At 43.5% G+C, this 16,598-nt stretch overlaps 1 protein-coding gene across 2 annotated transcripts in view; it reads right to left on the reverse strand.

Moving 5' to 3' along the window:
* Positions 1-16,598, reverse strand: part of EEPD1 (endonuclease/exonuclease/phosphatase family domain containing 1) — a 65,122-nt gene that overhangs the window by 24,279 nt on the left and 24,245 nt on the right. For both annotated transcript variants that reach the window (XM_046938127.1, XM_418838.7), the window contains one exon: positions 1,754-1,805. In XM_046938127.1, the coding sequence (XP_046794083.1) occupies positions 1,754-1,805 (52 nt within the window). The remainder of the gene's footprint in view (positions 1-1,753; positions 1,806-16,598) is intronic.

A 16,598-nucleotide genomic window follows, 5' to 3' on the forward strand; every position in this document is an offset into this window, starting at 1 on the left:
TGAAATACTATAACAAAAATCATTGTAAAATGTCACCTGGCTAGGTGGCTCACTCTGGTTATTATCTAAAAAGAATGACTCAGAGCTGTGCTCGTGGCAGAGGAAATGAAGCTCCTTATGGGATGAGGCACACCAGCACACCTGGGTACCTAAAATACTTCTCTGCAGCCTGGGTGGCCTCAAATCCTTGGGGGAAGGAGACTGCCACAGAGGCAAGCTACCACTTGGCATCCTGCTACCTGCGTTCATGACTGCCCTGGACAAAAGTCAGTGGCCCTTCTGCAGCAGAGGAATGCCAGCGTGTCAGCAACACCATCCTGTGACAGCCAGGGTGAGCTGTGTTAGCAAGTGAACTTGCTTGCCATGCCATGCGGATACCTCCTGGGACAGCGTGACGGACTGTGGCCAAAACAAACACAAACAATCCCATCTTCCACCCAGAATTTTCTCCAAGTAGAGATGACTCTTGTTTTCTTATGTGACTTGGCTGTTTTGCTGAGCTCATGAGTTATTTTCCTGCTTAATTAATGGGCTGATGGGGTACTTACAGGTGCCAGCAGCACTCCACGGAGGCAAACACCTGATGAGCAGCACCAAGGGTAAGACAAGCTGGTTCGGAGCCAGGACCTATAATTATACCCTATCACCACTTCTGCCTTCACAACTCTCAATGTAAATGCAAAAAATTATGGTAGACTTTTGGCCAAATTTCCACTGACAAACATCAGGATTTTGGAAATTTAACAAGCTGTGTTTGTGCATAACACAAAGCTTCTTGTGGTGGGATCATTTTCAGTGGCCAAGGTGGGAAAAACATGTAAAAATAATAAAATACATAAGACTCTGTATAATGGAAAAAACAACATAGATCATTGTAGCCAAGGAAATAACTATAGACTAGAAATTGTTGTGCAATAATTTTAGGTGATTATGTCCATAGCTAACTTACAGAGATCTTCCCATGAAAAAAGAAACCAACTGAAAATCAATCTTGTAATGAATATTAAAATATTATTTAATAATATTCTGCATTCCTGCAATATCATGAAGATAAATGAATTAGAAATACAAAACTCAGCATGCTTTCTCAAGCCTGAACCTGCAAGTAGGCAAGGAATCTTGTTCTAGCCTCCTTTTAGCCTCCTGTCTTTAACGAATAAAGACAACTTCATTTCTTTATACTTACATAATTCTATACTGTTGTTTTCCAAAGAGGTAAACCGGCCTTTAAAATTCTTTAAACTTGGCACTGTATGAAAGCAGATATCAAATATTCAGAGCTCAATTTAGAAAGATCATTTTTCTGATGCGGAGTTTTTCTGAAGAGCTTCCTGCGAAGCTTCAAACAATGGCAAAAACAGCAATTCCCACCGGGCTGAGGTCACTTTTTCTGGCTAAGCCTTGTTTTTGGAGGCCTTGGGCCAAGGGGAGGTGCACGCCTGACAAAAAGGTGAGAAATTTACTGGGTGTGAGATGCCAGAGAAGCTGACTACCGCAAACAACTGCAGTTTGGTAATATTAACCTGTTTTGCAAAAGGAGTGGCTGTGAACCTTCCAAGATGATTTTAAAAACACCAAAAACAGACAACTTGGACAAAGTGTTGCCCCCCCCCAGCTACATGTGCTACGTAGGTAGGAAGAGGTCCTGTTTCATGCCACATGATTTTCCACAGAGTTAAGAAATCCTGCGAAGGCAGAGTGCTTTAAGAGCTCCAATGTATTACTACCGTTGCACTAGACACATTTTAAATACCTTTTCCAGTGCTTCTCTATCAAGCAGCTCCTGCACAGCCAAAAGCTTGATACTGTAAGAAAAAAAAGAAAACAGAAAAGAGAGTGAATCACTCAATTGCAAGCATTACAGAGACACAAGTAACAGCAGAACTGAACTTCTCCTTTTAGTTTCACGTTTGGAAGAAGTTTATAGAAGTATAGATGAAAAAGCACTCAGGATATAACAAAATAAAGCAACAGAGAAACAGTTGCTTTGCTTTGATTTGGCTGTCCCAAAGAGATTTTCTGGTTTCTGCCTTACATGCACTTCTGAATGTGATTCACAGAGAAATTGCATTAATCATTACATTTTTAATACCCTAAGTTAGCACTGAAGGACCTTCCGAACAGGAAACACAGGGAAAGAATACAAGCATTTCAATAATTTTTAATCAACTCAGTTCTTCATTGTCAACAACTTCCATGAGTTTCACAACAGCCATTCCCAGGGATTTACAGTATTACAAAGGAGATACAGTAACTAAGCCAACCCAGCTGAAGAAATTTGAGGGAGATAGGAGGAAAACACGCATAACTTTGAAAGCAGGGCCAATAGAGACTGATCAGTAATTATTCCGATAAGACCACTTGCTAAGCAAAACCAAACTTCCTCACCCACAGAATTTTTCCTAAGTTTACCTCTACAGGCTAAAACCTGCTTATTGAACTGCGTTTAACAGGTTATCCCATCAGCATTTTGCCCCGCAAGACCAGTTACTCAGATAAAATCACTGCTAAACTGAGGTACGTAAAAGAACCTTGTACCACATCTACATTTTCATCATCAGTTTAATGAGTAACTGTAAATTACCTATTCTTCTTTGAGATCAGTTACTTGTACGTGTCGCCATTTACTGCAAAAGCACAATCTTGCCCAGACTAAAGAATTTCAGGAAGAGACCTTATTGCATCCCCACTGAGCTGAAGGGCCTCTAGGATGGAAAGGAACCTGAAAGCAGATGAAACTCTACAGATGTTCAGACCACTACCCATCACATCTAACTAAAATCAAGAGCACATTAGGGGCAATGCCTAGTGTCAATTCCCCATTCTTTTTAAGTCACTGCACTCTACGCTGAACTCATCCTTCAGTTTTTTCCAGTACAAAACAACGGTGATTCTTCCACAGATGGAGCCCAACAGATGCACCATTTAGGTAACGACTTCCCTTAATGACCTTACCCAATCTCAAAAACACTTGCTCAGTATATTACCCGTGTAGTCCCAAGGAAAACTTCCTTTACTCGGGGCGACACAAAGCTTTGTGTTGCAGTGGAAGAGTCAAATGATGCAGATAAATATTGCTTAAATTACTCTCAGGACTCTAGGCAGTCACAGCAAAGAGCCACTACAGTAAAAAGTTCGTATTCAATACAGGGCACAGAGCTGCTGTAGCAGTCTGCCAAAGGATATAATCTGCCATGTGCTACTACAACAAGTTTGATCAGGCTTTCTGAACCTCAGAGCAATGTTGCATAATTCTGGAAAATCCACCGATGTCCTATACATTAATTATGCATGTCCATCCTGTAACAGCAGCCAGCAAAACTTTAGTTATGTCCTTCTGTTGTACTGCAATGCTTTCCATTACAAGTATTCACGGCCTAAACCCCTCAACACAAGTGTCTTTTCACTTTAATGCATTTCCTGTTTTCAGACATCTTCAAAAGCATCACGAAAAGCCTACATCCAGAGAATTGTAAAATAGCCCCAGACCATCAATTTCCAGCCTCTAGAATCTATTATTGCCAAGACAGAGAGGACTGGAGGTGGTTCAGAAATGGTTATGGATGCTCCATTCCTGGAGGTGTTCAAGGCCAGGTTGGATGGGGCACTGGGCAGCGTGGTCTAGTATTAAATGTGGAGGCTGGCGGCCCTGCCTGCAGCAGGGGGGTGTGAGCTTGATGATCCTTGAGGTCCCTTCCAACCCAAGCCATTCTATGATTCTATGAACAGGGAGATAATCAGGAAGAAAAGGTATTCCACTGAAGTACAGAAGCAATGAGAGACCTCAATTTAAGAATACTGTTAAGAACGTGCGCTGCCCTGAACTTTGGAAGGAACCTTGGCTGATATATCATGGAGATCACTGTTCTCCAAATAACGGAGGCGGTGTTGATACAGCCATGATGAAGGCCTGCCTCTGAATTCATGGCTCACCTCTCAGTGTTGGGTGCCCAGCCTCTGGCGCAGTACATTTTGGAGAGGCACAGGAAAGGCAAGAGGGAGGAAGTCTAGCATGCACGTATGGAGAAATTCAGAGCGCTGACAGCCAGTGGGAGTTCTACAAAGACTGCTTCAAGTCCATGTGTACGCAGTGAAAGCTAGCAATTTGCCACCCCCTTTCAAAAGCTGTGCAACAGCTTTGTAATTACGCAAATTACTTTTTTATTTTCCTTTTGAAGGCGGTCGTTGCCTGAAACTTTGAACACTTGTTCATTAAAGGTAAAATCCATCAGCTGACATTGCTGATGCTTCTAACAATTTACTGATCTATTTCACAAACATTAATTGTGGACTACCTGACACTCAACAGCTGCAGATGAAAGACGAAGTAGACAGCCAAAATACAAGCACTGTTTTCAGTAGAGATAAACATCTCATTGCACAGACCTACCCTCCCATTTACAGTCAAAAAGCCCCACAAAAACTCCTTAAGCCAATGTGTTTTTACTTAAGACAATTTACACCAAGTTGCAGAAAAACAAGTAATAAAATAAGAAGCATGAATCCTTTTCACTTTATCTCATCATATTTATAAGGACTCTGTACTTCTGCTTGGAGGTGAAGAGCCCCCCTCTAAACATTCATGTCCTGCAGAGATGCAGCAAAAGTGAATTCTAAGTTGCTGCAAGATTTGCAACAACAGTTTTGGTGGCCCGTGTTTGACTCTCACTAAGAAAGGACTTTACTGTTCTGAACTTATAGGGATCAATGTTTTCGAAGTATCTTATGAAATCTCCTCATTGTTTTCCACTCAGGTGACATACACCCTTCATACATCACACAAGAAGCTTCTTTCCTTGTCACTGGACCGCTGCCTGGAAAACTGTGCTTGATAGCCAGTTATTTACTGCCATCCCTTACGGCAACTCCAAGTAGTGTTTCTATGTGATGCTTTCTGCAAAGGTCAGCTTAGACGTGCAGCTTCTTTCAAAGGTGCTGCATTGGGGGTTTCATGCTTTGTGAGAAAAAAAAAGAAGATCAAGCAGTTTATTTAGGCACTCCATCAGCAATCCCACAGATACCGGAAGCAGCTCATACCCACGTGTGCTGTTTGTAGCTTACACGTCTGCTGAGGATTTCGGAGCAGAAGGGAACATTGCTGCTTGGCAACTGGGGGACGGTTCTGATGAATCAGAAAGGCAAAGTCAGTTACTGAAAGATTATGCTGATCCCAAGCTCTTGCTGTCTGTTCAGTACTGCCTTTATGTGCTCTGTTTACATACCCTATGGTCTTTTATTTCAGCCTCAACTGCAGTGTGTGAACACTAACTCGTGAGAAAAGTTGGAGAAAAATGAGTTCTCGAAAAAAACCTTTTGGTTACCAGAGTGCCTGTTCTAATCCACCAGCTTTCAAGTATGCTAGTAATAGATCCACACCGCAAGTAACTGCACTGACACGATGAAAGCGGCCCTGGCTGTATCCGAAACTATTCTAAAAGTACTTACTGACTCAATTACTCTCTGTGATCCATTCAAATAAAACTACTGAAATTTAATATCCTTGCACCTTGGCCATACTCAAAATACTTGAAAGCGCGCAGTAATCAGAACGAAGAACTTTCCTACAGCAGTAAAAATACACAAACATGATGTGCTGTCAAGGAAACACACGACTTTTTCTTTTTTTGACTGAGGGTGATGCATGGCATTCCCTCTCTAAGGGAATTCCTTTCAGTTTCCAGAAGATTAGTCATGGTGCTGAGTGAATGCCTATAGCTACACAACATTTCTGCTCCTCTGGGCAGTGTTGCAATCCTTTCCTGAAAGTACTCCTTAAGAAGTAGGATTGGGCTCTTCTCTTGAATCCCATCTACCCCTCTGCAGGAATAATTAAGGCTTTTTCCACTACAGCAGACTTGCTGATACATTCCTTGCTGGCTGGGGCATTCCTCCTCACCACAAGCCATCATCACATACTTGCGCTGCACTTCACTTCCCTGCTTGAGTTGCCACTGCATAAAAAGCTGCCTTTGCTCTTGCAAAAGGGAACATCAGGGCCTTCCTAAGAACCACCCTCTGGCTCTGCTGGCTGCCTCCTGCTTGTGGGTCCCTTACAGTACATGGTGCAGGGCAAGTGATCATCCTTTGTGGGCCTTTCTACTTTCAACAGCAGCCTGCACACCGAGCTGGTTTCTCATCTGTCAGCAGCGTGAACTGAGAGCCTGAATACATCCCGGAATAGATCTTCTAAACATCCAGAAGAGCTGCTTACAACTGAAGTCCTTGATGACAGCCTCATGTGGGGATTAATGCAAACAAGTAGAACAAGGCTCTCTCTAGATCATAGAATTGTCTGAGTTGGAAGGGACACTTCAAGGTCATCTCCCCTGCAATGAACAGAAACATCCACAGGACATGAGGTTGCTCAGAGCTCCATCCAATGTTTCCAGGGATGGGGCTTCCACCGCATCCCTGGGCAACATGTTCCAATGCTTCACTACCCTCATTGTAAAAAATGATGTGCATGAGAGTCAAAAAACAACACTGGAAAAGCATGAGTCAGCTATGCTAACAGTCCTGGATATCTTGGGGAAAAGTAGTTGGTTTCCTACTGAGGCTCTCACCCTAAGGATGATCACGGTGATGGGTTGTGGAAGTGGCTCTTGCAACTATGTGCTTACTGTGGTCGTTGGGAGATGGAGGCACAGCCCACTGCAGCCAGGGAAATGTTAAGGACTGTGATTAACTGCTTTTTAAGTTGTTTTAAATACAGCCAGAAGCTGAAGAACCGAGCATGTGCTTCTTTGGCTTCTTTCATGCAGGGTGGAGAAAGAGAGCAGCCAAAAAGTGACACACAGGGGAAAACCAAGACCATGCTTCTCAGGACAGGGCTTTGGGCAGCCTCAGACCCCCAGCAGCAGCAAGACCAACATCCAGCACCATGAGATGCCTCAGGGCACGCAGCTGAGCACCAGCTCCAGCTCTGGCCCTGGGCAGCAAGCCGTGCCGCTGCCTGGCGCTGACCACAGTGACCTGGCAAGCAATGAGCTCAGCATCGTGCCTCCAGCTGTGGTGACACAGAGGCCACGTGAATGCATGCATCATGAAGAACCCTCTCACATTTTTGCTGGTGTGTTCAATTTGGAAACTTCTCTTTTCCCCCACAAGTCCATCTACACACATGAAGCCTGACAGGGAAATAAAATCAGTTTCTCCTTTTCCACTAAAAGCATCTGTGTCTTCTCAACCATTCCTTAAATGGAGGAAAATACCCTGCCTGCTGCCGGGTCAGACGTCTGCTGGGAGCTACCAGAGAGCTCGTGGAGCACGCCTGACAGCCTTGGACGGAGGCACCATACCACAATGCTGGGAGACCATGCCAGGTAATGACACAACGAAACACCATGGAAGGGTTCTCAGGAAAAAATACATCTACAGTAAACAGAAAGCCGGGTAAAACCTGGGAGCCACATTTTCTTTTATATTTATATAAAAGAAAAATATATATTGTATTTATATTTATATATATAAATATATATACACACACACATATGTATCTATTTAGGGGAGCTCTCCTGCAGCTTCCTGTCTTGGATGAAAGCAGCTGTTCCTCGATGTCTAGTCACCACTGATTTGCCTGCATAAAGGTTTAAAAACAAAAAGCACATCAAGGCTCCGCAGCTGGGAACGGAACCAGGAGTAAATGGAAGGAGCAGAGAAGCTGAAATCCATCGGGCAAATTCCCGGCATAACGCCAGGCGGACAAAAGCTGCTCCCTCGATGTTTGCATTCATGGATCCTATTACATTATGTGAGTGGCTGGAGTATTTGTTATGGAGAGAAAGGAAGCTGTAATGGAACTAAAAGGGGGAAAACATGAATTATGGATGCTCAGTACTGAGCATCAGAGGGCGAAATGGCAGCATTATCCAAGCTAACAGACTGTAGGCAACTGAAGTAGTTTACTACCTTTTTTCCCCCCCATTTCAGTGATTCCCTAGGTCCCATGGTACTCTCTCAATTTTGCAGGACCAATGGCCTTTATACCAAAGGACTGATTTATGCTTAACTGATGCTCTGGCCTCAGCACTGCTATGCTGTTGCAATAGCGGAACAATGATTCATAAACCCCGGTCTGCAGATATTCCCAAAGCAAGAATGCACAACAGAAAGTAAAGTTGCAATAACACCAAACTTCTCCCTAGCACGCTGGAAGGCAGTAAGACATGCTCATGAAATAACCCAAACCACAACCATTAGTAGCTGAGGTTGGCAGGGACCTCTGGAGTCACCTGCTCCAACCCGTGCCCAAGCAGGGACACCCATAGCAGGGTGCTCAGGCCCACGTCCACGTGGCTTTTGGAGATCTCCAAGGAGGAGACCCCACAGCCTCTGGGCAGCCTGTGCTAGTGCTCTGGCACTTGCACGGCAAAGAAGTGCTTCCTCATGCTTAGATGGAAGCCTCCTTATGTTCAAATGAGACCTGCACATCTTCTTTACTTCCTCTCGGGATCACCCACTCCAAGCTTTCTCCAAAGGGACAAAATCTGTGCTGGTACAGACATTTCTTATGTCAGTAAGGAGAGTAGAGCCAGATCCATTAACACCAAGGCAGGATGGCTGGCTCACAATCCAAACCACTGCAGAAGAGCTTGTGCTCTATTTTATAGCGTTGCTGTTCCTGGTGATAACAAATCAGTGGCAGAAAATACATTACTACTCTCTGCAATGCGCTGCTACAATAAAGATGAGATTTACAGCAAAATTAGAAGGGAGCTGCTCAGAACTCCCAGATTCTCTGTGACTCTGAAGATACTAATTTCCATTAGAACACAATTCCTTTTCTTGTCCAGAAAAAGGCACCTTGAGAGTAGTGAGACGCTGATGTTCAGCCCAGTCCTCCTGTAAATTCTGGAGCTTTTTATTGTAGAGGGGACTAAGAGCAGCAGAGAAGCATCCTCTTTACATTCTCCTCCAGATACAGGATCATCTCATGTACATTACTCTTTCCTTTTCCAAGAAAGAGAGAAGGAGAATGGCTATCATCTATTCATATCCACTTGCAAAAAATCTCCCTTTCTGAAGATTCCTTCAAGCTTTTAAACTAGAGGAAGTTATAGGAGAATCCTTTCGGGCGCATGCATAAGTATTCAACTTTCACTTATTATGTTCACACATTCGCTATCCTACCTCAGTTCAGGGTACTGGAAGCATCAGCCCAGAATGCACGGCACTCTCCAGAAACACTTTGCTAAGTTGGATGCCATCCCACAGACTTTTCTTCTGCTGCCGACTTACCCTTTCCTGTTCTTCTCCAACTGTGTCTCTACAAGCTGGTGCAGTGCCAAGACAGGGGCAGCAGTTATAAAAGTAAGTGTTGTGGAAGGCTTCCAAGGTCCTCGGAAGGGATGCTGGTTGTTAAGGGCTGAGATACATTGCACTTGACTGAACAGAAGCAAAACCGATTCCTGAGACGCAAAGGTTAATTAGACAAATGGCTCCAAAGGATCACTCTGTTCTAACTCACTGTTGGTTGATCTTTTTTTTTTTTTTAATTTAAAAAGAGATTTTTAAATCAACTACGCAGCTGAAAATAACCCCCAAATTCCCAAATGCGTGACACCAAACCACAGAGGGCCTGAGACTGCCAGTAATACAATAATTCTACAGGAGTAGGCCAGTAAATAAAAAGCAAGCAAATCAAATATATGTATTAAATTATATGGAATTTAGCAACCTTGTCTTCATGTATCCTCTATCAGGAGTCAGGTGCAGACACTGGCAACACAGCTTAACTTCCAGAATCATTCACAACTCGGGGTGGGCAATACAGAAGGCTCTTCCATCACCACTTCCACCTACTCCTTCACGCATTTATTCCTGTGCCAAGCCCTTGACTACACCACAATTCAGGCAGCACAAGAGAACACTACCGTAAATTAGAAAAGCAATCTGATGACAGTCATATTTAATCATAAAAAATATATATACAAGTTGTTTGAAATCAATTGTGACAGACAGCAAACAAACAAAATAAAACCATACTATGAAAAGGAAGAGGGTGGCTTTTCATTTCATTTGTAGTTGGTGAAATGCATTCTCTCTCTTCCATATTTCATTTCTCATAACATTTAGCTAAGAAAATACCCTCACCCTTCAAACGGATTTGTCTTATATCCAGCAGACTTCAGATTATGGAAAATGCTCTATATAATGTTTACAGTTTTAGGATAATTATTGTTTTTTTTATAAGACTTTTCAAAGCAAGTCTGCTTCCTCATAATCTTTCAGGAAGACAGCAGCTTACAAAGAGTGTTGTGTTTGCACCAACATTGATTTCCTCTGAGTCATTAAAACTGGACACGGGCAAGTTACTTAACTTGCACTGAATTATTCACATCTGTCCAGCAATGGAGGAGACCGAGATTTAACAGAAAAAGTAGAAACCCATAAAATCAAAGGTGACTTAGAGCTTCCAAATATAGGCATTATCTGATAATGTAAGTGGTGTCTGGCATTTGGCTCTTTTTCTGGGTCTTCTGAATCATTCCCTCTCTGGTAGGACCATCTCGTTCCAGAAATGGCACCTTTTCCAGCTCAATTCTGCTGGAAAAACTGACTAGTCCTTAATTAAATCACATGGGCATGTTTGGGAGTGAGCATAATGCTACACCATCATCCTGCCACACAGAACAAAGCTACAGATAAAACTTTGTGGGGTTGGAAATGCAAAGCAATTAAGAGGCGCTACATTTGAAGAATTTACCTTTGTGTCCCTGCAAAACAGAGTTAAACTTGGGAATCAATAAAACATGATTCAAGAAATGTTAAATAATATGTTAAAGCTCCTACTGTCTCCTTATTCATGCTCAGAAACTTAATGCAATATTACCTCGTCATACATACATACACTTGTCCAAGAGATAGGAGCCTGCCATTTAAAAACCTTACTGGAAGCCAGGTCACCATGCTAAACGTGTCCCAGAACAAGGCTGAAGTTTGGTGGAACATAACCAAGACTCAGTTGGTGGTATCAGAGTGCCACTAAAGGTTAGTCTGGCATCAGTGTGATGAGTATTGAAGCCTCCTGGCTGAATCTGAATACAGAACTTCGAAGTCTTTTATAATATACTCTTAACAAAGAGATTAACACTCAATAGTTGGCACACACTTTTAAGAGGCTGGCAGAGTTCCACAATTGTGAGTTTCATATGAGCATTTTATTGAGAAGACTGTGTGCCAAAGGAGAATTGGGTAAGGAGTGGAAAGGCTGAACATCAGGGATTAAACCAAGAGAATGTATGCAAGAGTTGCTCAGAGAGACACTGGGAAACAACTGAGGAGAGGCTCTGTGAGGAGGGCAGAGAAGCACTAGAGAAATCAAGAGCAGTGCTTTGGTCAAGAGTACTTTCCTTGGTACTTTCACCAGCCTTTTCACCAGCAGCTTTTGTTGTCTTAGAAATTGAAAGACATTTCCAGAAAAAGGATAAAATACAGTGTGCCGTTATGATAAGTAGAGAATAAAGAAAAAACAAACAAACAAACAAACCCATACACAACAGAAGACAGAACACGTCTTAACAACTTCCCAGTGCATGGCTAAAAGCCAGTGGAACTGAGTTCAAAGAGAGGAGCTCAGGGAGCTCATGACACAAGGAGCAGGCCTTCAGTGCCCACAAACCTTCCTCCACCCCTACATTTGATTCTCATCTTCCTTCCAAAAATCTATATACCGCCCTAGGAGCCATTCTGGCTTCCTCAGTGATATTAAGGAAATGAACAGTAAGAGATGGGAATTAGTGATCATAAAGGAAAGCACTGATATAAACAGTAAGGAGGTACTCCTATGTGTGTGTGTATATAGATTATCATAGCACTGTACTATTACCAGCACCCAGCAGATATTTAAAGCAGAAGCTAAGTCCATAGTCCTGACCAGCAAGGCCTCACCCACAGCTCACATCAGGCATGACTGAGACAGATAACTGTGAATCTGATTCATGCAAGCTCAATCTGCCTCACAAAGCTCAAGCCAACACAGCCAAGAGTGCAAAACTCAACACATACACATACACAACGCATACACAAACGCAGGCCTCGTGAGCTGCATGTACCTCCTCCATGTTGAAGCACCTCAGTCAGCACCACACGTGCTGTGTGTGCGCGCCACATGATAGAGAAAAGCTTTGTCAAGATGACCAAAACCTTTCCACCACTGGGAAATAGTAAGTTTTCAGTATAGATCTACCAGTTCACCTGACAAAACAACGCTCCTGTAGCCCTACCCTGTCAAAGGCCCCAGTGCAGGCCTAGTCTTACAATGCAACGTTTCCACTTTGGTGAGGCTTAACGTGTCAGTCAGCACATCTATCCACGGCACGACAAACACAGATGGCAGCAGGACTGACTGCTAACAACTGGTTTGTTCTCTTTATAGTATCTATGGCATATGGTGGAAAAAGGACGTGATAGACAAGACTTCCTCAAAACTGACACTTGACCAGCCTGCTTTGCTTTCAAAAAAGTAATATGAAACCAGAGTAATTTGGAACCCAAGCTTTGAAGCTGTATGAACTAGCATGCATCCTCCTAACACCGAGGTCAACTACAAAGGCAGAAAACCCAAGTCTTGCACACCAACAAAGGTGGTTCTCCTCCATTTTGCAGGCACCCAAGCCTGTCACTTTCAGGCACACCACCGAAGCCAAATAAATTAGACAACTCACGGAGCTGACATCAAATCATAAGGAATTTTGCTTCCACAGATGCTACACACTTAGGCCACTAGAAGTGCCAAGATTTATGTTCAGAAAATAACTATCTGCCAATACTGAGGTTATACCTGAAGAAAGAACAAATCAGATAAGAAAAGCACAAAAGAGTGAGAAGTTAAAAGGCAAAATTAAATACAAAATATCCTATCAGCTTTATATTGTACCAGAACAGGGAATGGAGCCTATGGGCATATGAAGTGTCATTTATAGGTTCACTCGAATAGCAAACCAGACTGTCTGTCAGTCTAGTTGTTTTCCCTCCAGTAATGACTCTGAAGAGTGATAGGGGCTACACACAGCTCATGCTTCAGGTTAGCCAAAAGCCACAACCTCTCATAGCCTTTGCTCTGAGTATCAGAGGGACACGGAAAGGTTTTCATTAAAACCTCCAGGGGATGTTTCACATATCTGTAACTCTAATCCAGGAGAGAATGTCATCCTTCGCTGGTTCTCAAAGTCAGGAAAACTGGCTGACTCCACACTCTCACAGACTACTGCTGTCTTCCAAGTAGCATCTGCTCAGACTGCTGGCATCATTTCCAGCACAGCTACACGAAGGGACAGAGTGCTCAAAATGAAATCATGCAACAAGTGCATAGCAGAGCAAGCTATGGCCTGTTTCACAGAGTACTACCATTCACTTTTTCTCTACTGCTGCTCAGAAAATTCCTAGAAACTAAGAGTGATAAAGCGAAGACTCCTCCAGCAACCAAGTCCTGAATGTCTGTCTCTAGGAGTAGCGGAGAACCACAAAGAAGAAACACTGGTCAGAAAGGACCATCTGAAGCAACGACTCCCTCAGCATCATGACTATCATGGGGAATTATCACTATGTCAGCTGTGGCTTCACCCAGCTGCATCCTCAGAGCCTCCAAAAACATAAGACACTGTGTGCCTCAACATAACCTCTTCAAGTGTTGCACCAGCCTCTGAGTAAGGAAGCCAACTGTCCACTTGTAGTAAAGCAAGGGGTCATTTTACCCACAGTACTAGGCCATGTGCTTCTTGTTGGACTTCATAAGGTTTCTGTTGGTCAGGTCATGTTTCTCCAAGACCTGGATTGAAGGGTTACCATCTGTCACTCGGGCCGCTCCCCCAGATTACACACCCTTATAGAGCATAATACTGTATTACCCATTATAAAAGAAAATAACACCGTGCAGCAAACTGCAACAATGGTCTTTATTGGAATAGCTTCATCTGACTAGACAGGTGGGTTAAATAATGTATTCCTCTCTTTCCCCTGCTACAACTCTTCAGATTCTTCAAAGGTCAGAGATACTCAGCAAAGAAGCCAAGAAGTTTCTGCACTCCCCTTTCCACTACCTCACATAATGGGATGTCACCACCGTCTGTATTACCATCTCACCTGATGCCTCCCAACCTTCCTAGGCTGGGAGCTGCTGTCCAGATCAAAGCTGCTCCCTGTGGAGGATTATGTAAAAACTTGTAAAACTTTCCATTGACAAATACTATAGAAGGGATGTCTCACCCTCCACAAATCTGTGGTCCCACCACACCTTAGGAACGTGGGGGTGCCAAAGCCTTTAACTGAGCTTCTCCTGAGCTGCTAAGCAGCACACTATTTTCTGGCATGGACTTATTAATGTGCCATGTTAAAAATTCCCTGGAAAGAACAGAGCTGACAGTGTTTCCTTTGTTATAACATGTACTTAGAACACAGCACAGCTGAATTGCTTTACATTCACTTATCACAGTGATCTTTTTTGTTCTGTTATCTCACGCTTTGAAATAAAGAGCCTTGTGAGAAAGACCTGTTTCTTCTCCTGAAGGAAAATACGAAGCTTATCGCATGGAGGGTACCAGTGACGTTTTTAAATTGTCAAATATTTGTATGTGGAAATAACAACCTCCAAATAGCTTGTGCTGCTAGCAGTAATTGGTGAAAGCAGATTAGTAACTATCTTTCAGCCGGTGACTGAAGAAAAGCCTGTGTACACTGAGACACGTAGGAAATGCTTTCCTGCAGTTGAGGAATGTGCACAAGAGCAAGAAGGCAGCTCAGTTTCTTCTCAGTCAGAACAGTTGCAGTTCTCCACCGAAGCTCAACCAGGCTGCCATCAGAGTCTCCAGAGCCTTGAGGCAGAACAGCAGTGAAACTAGGACTGCGTGTGTTTCCAGAACAATTTATGCCAGTTCAAGGGCATCGGAAATGACTTCCACACTTCTTTATGACAAATACAATCGTCGTATTTGTCATCATAATAAAAAAAAAAGGCTGAGTGCACTGCGGTGTCAATCTCTGGGCGATCCAATCTGATAAGCTATCGCACCGTGCAAAGAATCAAGTGGCGTGGCTGGACCTTGCCAGAGGAGCAGAGCAGACTGCTAAACAACATAACCTAACCACAAAGCACTGCCTGGCACCACATCCCCCATGCCAAAGGCACATCCACCCTCCTGGAAGAGCTGGTGGCCTAGACTTACGTCCCCATAGAGCAGCAGCACACGCAAGACCAAGCACAGGAGAACATCACGAAGTAGATCTGTCCCCATGCCACTTCCCTGCCCCAGAGCAGCTTTCCTGCTGGAGTGCTTTTAAGTTGGAGCCTTCAAATGCTACCACTGGTAGATATCCAAGTGCATTACCAAGGGGGTAAGCAACGTGGACCGCAGCAGATACCAGTGGGCAGCCAGAGCACAGCCCAACCTTCTCCTGCAACGGTAGATAAAATGCTTTAAGCAGTCACTGTTCCCATCCAGTAAGCTGTGTTCAGCAGTCATCTAAGTGAAGCCAATTTACTTCACAGACAGGCAGCTCCCAGATTAACCTGGATCAGCTCTGAGCACTTAGAATAACAGACAGCTATGGGGAGGATCTCAGAAACACATTTCTTAAGCAACGCTGAGAATGCAATTGAAGCTGCAGAGAAGACACTCATCCAGTGGCCATCAGAGATGGAGGTGGGACAGAGCCATAGCCTTGTCCTCCTAGACAACTTCACTTTTCAATGCATCCCTTAGAGATTTCACAATGCATGAAAGCGTACACATTACATAAGCACTAATTATATACTGCAAATGACTCCCACTTCAGATTTAAGGAAAACCTTAATGCATTATTCATTACTTCAGCATTTACTCTTTGCTGTTTGGATCATGGCTCCTATTTTTTAAACAGCCTTCCGGCTTATTTTTATCTTAAGTTCCGGAAAAAAATATTTCCTAGTCATATCTTTCACTATAATTTGGGGGTGTAAAGGCAGTTTAGCAGGAGATTTGTGAAGGTGGTGGAGGCAGGGGTAATCAAACAGAAGCCTAAAGCATTTTCAGCAATACTCAAAAATGGGGGACGTGGAATTGAAAACCTGTAACTGCTGGGAGAAGTGGAGCTAACCTTCAAATTCCATGGAAGATCTAGCCACCAGCAGTTGTTACTTTGCAGCATAAGTCCAGCAGAACCAAATTTATCTCACTGGGCAAGTTTTGCTGACATTCAGCACACGGATGACCAGTGCTGGGTTAGAAGCGCAAGAAAGCACTAGGAAACATCATGGTTTTCTTAAGGCACACAGCAGAAGTTTAAGGCTGCCTCTTTCTCAAAGTGTGTCAAATAAATCCCCAAACACTGAACAGCTACGGCTTAGTCTTAAAAGGTCATGCACTATTTAAAAGTCAAAAAAAAAAATTAAATATTAAAACCCAAAGCAGAGCACTGGAGGCTGTGAGGACTGCAGTGGGCGTTTTGCAAAACAACGTGATTCTTGTCATCTCCTTTGCCCTGCTCATGCTGCGTATGGCCAGTGCTTCAGGTGCTTTGCTGCTGAGTGGATGCAAGCTGCTGTGAACTCCAGGCAGAGTGGATTTGCTGAACTGAAGTAACCCTGCCGGCAAGGATCCAGCCAGACATCTTCAGGGTTACTA

The sequence above is a fragment of the Gallus gallus genome, chromosome 2 (genome assembly GCF_016699485.2).
Source record: "Gallus gallus isolate bGalGal1 chromosome 2, bGalGal1.mat.broiler.GRCg7b, whole genome shotgun sequence".
Classification (NCBI taxonomy): domain Eukaryota; kingdom Metazoa; phylum Chordata; class Aves; order Galliformes; family Phasianidae; genus Gallus; species Gallus gallus.